The sequence below is a fragment of the Charadrius vociferus genome, unplaced genomic scaffold (assembly GCF_000708025.1).
Source record: "Charadrius vociferus isolate BGI_N301 unplaced genomic scaffold, ASM70802v2 scaffold90, whole genome shotgun sequence".
Classification (NCBI taxonomy): Eukaryota; Metazoa; Chordata; class Aves; order Charadriiformes; family Charadriidae; genus Charadrius; species Charadrius vociferus.
The window spans coordinates 2,206,386-2,214,613 of record NW_009647222.1 but is presented as its reverse complement, the minus strand read 5'-3'; the positions used below and the strand labels follow the sequence as shown (position 1 = coordinate 2,214,613).

The following is an 8,228-nucleotide window of genomic DNA, read 5'->3' as shown; positions in this document are numbered from 1 at the left end:
TGAATTGTGCCTGATTCACGGCAACTGGCAAAACCACACCTTCTAACCACCCCATGCTGTGGATTCTGTAGGAGCAAGGGCACTAGCACAAGCTGTATGTTCTTGGCACCAATAGAAGTCTCATTGCATCTCACAGCTTTACAAACATTATGTTTCAAATTAGTGGGAAATAAAGACTGAGCACTGTAGGTAGCTCCTCCTTATGTAGTATCCATAGCAATTATCTGGGACATTTTGAAGGAGGAGTTCCTTAAATAATATTTCAGCTACATGACTGTATCTTTGTATTGAATAAATGACAGTATAGATGACAGAGATCCTTACAGGATAAACTGGCAAAAAATATGAAGCCTGTCACCCTCTGAGACAAAGTGACTAATGATTAGCTGGTCACATATCCTGCATTTATTGTCGTGTGATCTCATAGTAGAGAACTCATCTTGTTTACAGTCCACTAAGATGGCAATGGACTAGGTGTGTATGAGCCAAGCAGAAATCCAGCCACCTTAACGAGACAGAGACAATCTTATGCACAGGAGAGGGCAGAGTGAATTTTAAGATTCCTCTTCCTCATTTTCTTCTTCAAATGAGTCAATTCCCACTTCTTCATATTCCTTCTCCAGGGCAGACAGGTCTTCTCGGGCCTCTGCGAATTCTCCTTCCTCCATGCCTTCACCCACATACCAGTGCACAAAAGCTCTCTTGGCATACATCAGATCAAACTTGTGGTCGAGCCTTGCCCAGGCATCTGCAATGGCCGTGGTGTTGCTCAGCATGCAGACTGCTCGCTCAACCTGGGCTAGGTCTCCTCCTGGTGTAACTGTAGGAGGCTGATAGTTGATCCCCACCTGCAAATAACAATAGAAAAGATGGAGGAATGAAGAGAGTTATGAGAAAAGGGATAAAATTAGACAATAAACAGGGTAAGAAAATTGTAAAAACATTGGTTAGGGGAGGAAAAGAGGCAGAGAGAGACTCAAATCCTATCAGTGTTAAGTCATTCAAGCCACTTTTTTGTGCGCACACAAAAAAAAAGGAGACTGGACTCTAAATGAAGGAAAACTTATAAAAATGTCAGTACGCATGGAAAAATTGGGGACAATGACAAAAATCTCTCTTTATGGAGATGTAGAAATGTATCACTTGCTAACAATGTATTATTGATAGCTTTTGGGGTTTTTGTTATTTGATTGTGTGGGGGTTTTTTTACATCTTGTGGACACTCTCAAGTGTCTCAGTCTTCAGAGTGCATGCCTTACGTTGATCTTTCTTCTAAAATGCAATTTAAGTTTAAAGTCTTACAGTGTTCACATTCTCCTGTTACTGAATATAGAAATACTATACATGCTTCCACTTATTTAAATATTTAGGACACCGTGTCAATGGGATGTCCAAAGGAAAAAAGTCACATTTTATACAAACACATCTTTCTTATGTTCGTTTCTCTCAGAAATGGGAAACATGCAAGATCCAAAGCTTTAAATACAAGTTTTCCGCTGGACTGAATTTGCCCTTTCAACATTAAAGAGAAGCTCATGGCAGCCCTACTCACCTTGAAGCCTGTTGGACACCAGTCAACAAACTGAAGGGATTTGTTGGTCTTGATGGCAGCAATGGCCACGTTGACATCTTTGGGAACTACATCACCACGGTAGAGCATGCAGCAGGCCATGTACTTCCCATGTCCTGGGTCACACTTCACCATCTGGTTGTTGGGCTCAAAGCAGGAGCTGGTGATTTCAGCCACCGAGAGCTGCTCATGATATGCTCTGTCAGAGGAGATGATGGGGGCGTAGGTCACTAAGGGGAAGTGGATGCGCGGGTAGGGCACCAGGTTTGTCTGGAACTCCGTCAGATCCACATTAAGGGCACCGTCGAAGCGCAGCGAGGCGGTGATGGAGGAAACGATCTGGCTGATGAGGCGATTGAGGTTAGTGTAAGTGGGGCGCTCGATGTCCAGGTTTCGGCGGCAGATATCGTAGATGGCCTCGTTATCTACCATGAAGGCGCAGTCCGAATGCTCCAGAGTGGCGTGCGTGGTCAGGATGGAATTGTAGGGCTCCACCACAGCCGTGGAGACCCGAGGGGCTGGGTAGATGGCAAACTCCAGTTTGGACTTCTTTCCATATTCAATGGAGAGGCGTTCCATCAGTAAGGAGGTAAAGCCAGAGCCGGTACCCCCACCAAAGCTGTGGAAGATGAGGAATCCTTGAAGCCCAGAACAGGCATCAGCCTGAAAGCCAACAGGAAAAGTGAAAGAATAAGTGAACATATCTTTAAATTAGACCCTCAAATTGAGATATCAACACTCACACCCAGTGTATAACACAAAAATCAGCAGTTTTCCCAGAAAATATCATTGTCTGTTTTCCCCTCAAGGCTAGAGTATCAATAGAGCTGTATTTATTTTTTTTCTTACAATAATAGTGCTATAGCAATATTTAAGGTTTTCCATTTAAGTCTTCCATTCCTATGAAAACTCAGATAGGACATCCGGGACCTGCATATCTCTGTTCTGAACCCATGACAACAGTAAAAGCAAAACGAGAGGCACTATCAAAAAAACGTGGGTTTTATTTCCTCTCCCACCCTCCTAAGGTCTTGCTTCCAATGTAATAGTGCATACCATCTTGCGGATACAATCTAATGTCGTGTCAATTTTGTCTTTGCCAACAGAGTAGTGGCCACGTGCATAATTATTGGCTGCATCTTCCTTTCCAGTGATCAGCTGTTCTGGATGGAAAAGCTGCCGGTAGGTGCCAGTCCGCACTTCATCTGAACAAGAGAGAAAAAACATAAGCTTGGAAGAGAGAATCCACTGGCTGATAATGTTTGCAAAACAAATGGAGCATTTTATGTTGGCAGAAAATGGTATGGAAATCCATACGTTGAAAAACAAAGTACGGACATGAGGAGTATCATCTGAGCTGCTCTCCGTTTTGAAAAAAAAAAAAAAGAAGTGGACTCTGTTGCAAGTGTAAGTTGCTGTGTTATGCAAATGAATTCATTTATCAAATGAGGGCTGTGCCACACTGTGGTAAAATTTCAGCTCTATATATTGATCAGATGAAGATCCATCAGAACCTTCAGGGGAATTACTGGAAAAAGTGGAGATTCGCAAAAGTAAAACAGTGGTTTCCCCTGAAAATCTGTAAGGACACTTCTGTTCCCTGATTCTTCCGGCTCCTCTCTTACATCTGAATGTGAGGAAAGCATTTTCCATCAGTTAGGAAAGGAAAAATATCACCACAAAAAAAGACCAGAAAGGAATCTCTTTAAGAAAGCTAAATTGTACTCATAACCAGTGGAGGTTTAAACAATAGTCAGCTTTTGATTTTATTAATTATTAGTAGAGCACCCATGACAGAGCGCAGTCCAAGTTTGCATCTTTTCATTGAGAATAACAGAGCTTTTAGTAATACCTGGTATGAAAAACTTAAAATCTGTATGTTTTGCCTGCATGTTGGGATCATCCCTAATGGTAAGGGCATTGTCCTAAGGGCTATTCAGTGATGTGAACTTTGGCACCCAGAAGAGTTCATTCATTTCTATTTTCCAAAATTAGTTCTATACCAACCTATTACTGTTTGCTCCAAGTCCACCATAATAGCCCGGGGCACGTATTTGCTAGAGCGTGTCTCTCTGAAGAATGTGGCAAAAGAGTCATCATTGCTGGGCTGGTCGATGAAGGTGCCGTTTGGCTGAATGCCGTGCTCCAAACAGAAGAGTTCCCAACATGCATTGCCGATTTGAACTCCAGCTTGGCCGATGTGAACAGAGATGCACTCATGCTGAAAGGACAGGACAAGGGAAATGGTGAGAAGAACCAGTGAATACCCTAAGAGTCTAAAAGCTGATCTTACCTGAAACCCTAAATCAACCAATGATTACAAAATTTTCCACAAGACCGGAATTAGTGGAAAATATTCTGACACCTATGTACAAATAGGAAGAAAAATGTTTTGCTGTGCATAGAAAGAAACAAAAATCACAACAGCTAGAGATTTGCAGCCATACCTACACATGGTGTACAATACACAGGATCTATGTTTAAGTGCACATAGGCCCATACAGATAGAAAAACCGTGTACAGGTACACAAAACAAATAACAGTAGGTCCCGGATGAGGACTGTAAGCCACATCCAGTTATCCAGGGCAAGAAACACCTATGCTGCTTTATTGATATATAGATAAAGCAAAGAGAATGAAGTATCTTCAGATGTCTCAACCTTCTGTTGACCATGTGCGTTGGACAGGTGGAAGACAGGCTTGTAGAAAGTAAAGGAACTAGAATTAAAATGTCTTTAGTACCTTAAGTAATTTCAACCACTGATTGTTTCAGCCCATTCTCTTGAGTACTTTTAATTCAATTTAACATATGAAGAGTTAACTTGATACTCAGAGGACTTCGTACTTTTTACATGTCAGACTAAATTAATTTCTTGAGAAATCCTTCTCATACATACACATCTGTAATCACGGCTGTTCAGTCAATAACCAGTTTCTAAAGTGTTTAGTACTGTGTCATGCACATAGTTTAATAACAGATATCTGAAACACAAAATATAGTATCATATCCTAAAAGAAAAAGAAGCGCATCTCCTTCTGTAGATTGCGATGCAGACTCCCAAGTACTGTGAACTTAACAGGATCTCCCAAAAACACTTGTTGGACATGGTATATTTGAATACAAATCTTCTGGCAGATGATTCCCATCCAGTCTTACAGAGTATCTAGGGAAATATCCACACTTCTTTGCTCTTAATACTCACAAGCTAATAGGAAAAGGCCATTAACGCAGGGTTAAACATACTGTATTCAAAGTACATCCAGAGTACCTTCTACCCAAAAAGGAAAAATAAGTTCCAACCCCATCCTTCTTTTTCTGCGTATGACTTCTCTTAGAACAAATTTATTAACACAAATGTAGCTGTACATGTTGGACTCTGAAATTATTTACCAAGAAGCTAATACAATAGCTTGTTTGTACACTGTGAGCGACATTTGTTGCCCCCAAAACGAAGCAAAAAAGTCACTTCAGCCTTCCCACCTTCAGTCAGATCTCATCCAGAGTAGGGGGAAACAGAAGGCCAAACTCATTGCTCATTATCTCATAAAAATCCATGCCCCATCCCTGGAGGTGTTCAAGGCCAGACTGGATGGGGCTTTGAGCAACCTGGTCTATTGGAAGATGTTCCTGCCCGTGGCAGGGAGGTTGGAACTAGATGACCTTTAAGGTCCCTTCCAACTCTAACCATTCTATGAGTCTATGAATGTCTCTAGGCTAGGATTCTAAAATAATCTGACTCTTTTCTTACCATGGTTTCTCTTGTGTGCTTGTTTTCTTGATTGGTAGTGGCAGCTTTGGTTACTGATGTTTCTGCTGTTGTGTAACCAGCCTGGTGCAAGGTGGCACGGCATCTACACCTCGCTGGCAGGGGCCGCGCAGCATCACAGTGTAGCCAGGAGAGGTCATAATCTCTCCCAGGCAACCGTCCCATTTCATCCACTCACCTGTTACAGGAGCAGCCTGCTTTCAGCCATGTACGGGGCCCAGACCTAAAGTCTGTTCTTAAGTAATCCTTCCCAGTTAATTCTCCAAGCTAAACCTTGGGTTAAAAAACAAAACAAACCAAAACCAAAACCCAAGAAAAAGTGACAACTGGTATTAGTAACCAGAATTTTAACACATGTGGAGCGTCTACACAAATAACTGTTTTCCTTCCTTAAAACTCTTAGCAACTGGTGAATATGCTACAGATAATTAATTTTAAAATTACAAAGACTATTAACCATTTCAGAATTTCTCCATTTATACTTTTAAAAGGTGGCATCATTTTTAAATGGTGTCTTTCTGACAAGGGTGACTGTAGGTGAATGGTGGACATGGAGCTAAGTTAACTAAATTCCGCTAATTGAAACGAGTTGAGGAACAGGTTGAACTGCAAGGAATTCCACTTGACTATTTGATCATCTGTGGACAAGGTACATACATAGGATTACCTTCTCATCTTGCAGTGCTAAGGCACCCAACCAACCTCATCTTTCTGCCAGCCATTCCTTATCTTTGTGACCTCTGTTCATCTGATTAGACAACTGTTCTTCAGCCTTTCAGCTGCCTGCAATATAGGCCAATACAAGTTTTTGGCATCTAGCAAGAAGATGACCAAACAAAAAAAGCAAAACTATAATTTCCTCCTTTATCTTGAGTTCCTAGCGGAAAGTTCACATACACGTGGCACACGCACACATTCTCTCCAAGAAGGTTTCAACAGTAGGATCCCCATGGCTATGTCTTTTCCCTCCATGATATAAGGAGAGCACAGAGAAGAACACAGCTGAAGATAAATACCAGGTACTTTATTCTTGGGAGCACTGGTTTTGGCCATCCCAACGTATACAGACACTTACATATTTAATATATATATATATATATGCTGGATCTTACGCAGAAGGTAATTACCGCTCTCTGAACTCCTATGAAAATGTAGACTTATACCCTACTGACATCATCAGTTGATTAGATCTCATCAGATTCACACTGACCAAGTCCTCTACTTAATTCAAATATGCCTGTACAATGAGGACATATAGTGAAACATTTCTGGAAATTGTTTGAGAACTGTAGAGTATCAATACATTAAATGCAAAAGTTTTCATGTATTTAATCACAGCACAAATAAACAACTCTACAAAGAGATAAATCAGTAGTCACTTTATTGTAAAAATTAAATATTGCAGTTTTAGTATTGATTGCAAAAAAACCCAGATAGCTTGTTTCTGCCTTCTTGCCCTCTCATGATGAATTAAATACAATACAAATGCAAAGTTGGTAGTACTCAAAAAAAGGGAAGGTTACCGACCCACGCTTAAAATCAAGTTGAATGTTAGAGTCCTGGTAAATGAGTGCCTATGACGTTTATCAGAATTCTAAACGTAATGTATGGCCTGCTCAGACCACTGGTCCCAACCTCCAAAATCGCATCTCTGCCATCTAAATAAAAATGTTAATAGAAAATTACAGTAAAAAATGGTTGTTACCTGAACAGTCAATTTGGTGAGAATTTGGCCTGACTTCAGAGTGAAGTTTGCTACTTCATTTGCTGGCTTATAAAGTACATAAAAGTGAGGCCTTGCAAAGTAGGGAGCCAGCAGATACAACCTAGTAATTTCTTCAGAGAGCTTAACTCCAGACAGAGCCTCCGTGTTTGATTCTACCTCATTTCCCATTGACTGTTGGTTGCAGAGTTGTAACTACACTTACAATTGGATTACAGGAACCATCTAGCAATATCAAGAGCAGCTCTTCCCTATGTGCGCAGAGTATATAACTTTTTAATATGGTGAAGCATTATGTGCTGCTTAACCTTGTGTAAAGTCTTAGCAGAGGCAAAAAACTTTGGGGAGGGTTATGAGGCTGGTTTGGTTTTTACTCTCAGACAACTAAGCAAGGTCATTACTGCATTCACAAATGACCTGTCTCAGTTTACCTGACACCAGTATTGCAGTATTTCTCTATTGGGATAATCCAAGAAGAACAGTTTTCAAATTGGCTCGGTAGACAACAAAGTCACAGATCACACACAGTTTAAAGGCACCAACAGGCTCACCGTATGGCAACTACTAGAGATAAAGGAACAACCTGAAGGGGACTACTGTTGTACTGGGATCTATATTGGCTACTTTTCACAGGTTTGGTGTGTTGCATAGAATTTGCCCACCAAAAAGGCTGCTTTGTTCAACATTTTGTACTTTGGGCTGACATCAGCCTGCATCCTTTTGGCAGTGACACTGGGATGGCAGGCTACTTGTTTGCCACAAAGGCTCCTTACCTTTAACTTGCCTCTCCAGCACACAACAGTTCGCTCCAGTGGAAGCAATATTTAAGTAGGTCAGTGCTCTCTCCTTTGGAATTTACCCTTTGTCAATTGATGATAGGTGGACAGATGGAGAAGAAATGGATGTTCTACTCCAAACCTCCAAGTTCTGGCCCAAGTGGTTAGAAATGGGGTTGGTCTGGTGACAGATCTTCTGCAAAGACAGTAATTTTCTTCCCACAGATCCAGGGAAGGTTTTGGGATTTCAGAGAAATATCTCTTTCTACCTATTAATGAACTTTTGTTCTGAACAATAAAGCATTGCTAAATGGCTCCCACATAAACCACGACTTTAGATATTGCAGGGGGCGCGGAGCAGATTATAGACATACAGAGGCTTTTTGCTACCT

General features: G+C 41.1%; 1 protein-coding gene across 1 annotated transcript; it reads right to left on the bottom strand.

Moving 5' to 3' along the window:
• Window positions 1-512: 512 nt before the first annotated feature.
• LOC104281612 (tubulin alpha-4 chain-like) lies at window positions 513-5,405 on the bottom strand. Its single transcript, XM_009879638.1, has 5 exons — window positions 5,320-5,405; window positions 3,578-3,791; window positions 2,627-2,775; window positions 1,553-2,233; window positions 513-848 (listed from the first exon to the last, which is right to left on the bottom strand). Exons 1-5 carry the CDS (start codon window positions 5,320-5,322, stop codon window positions 555-557), a joined length of 1,341 nt encoding a protein of 446 aa, XP_009877940.1. The 5' UTR covers window positions 5,323-5,405; the 3' UTR covers window positions 513-554.
• Between the last annotated feature and the right edge of the window lie 2,823 nt (window positions 5,406-8,228).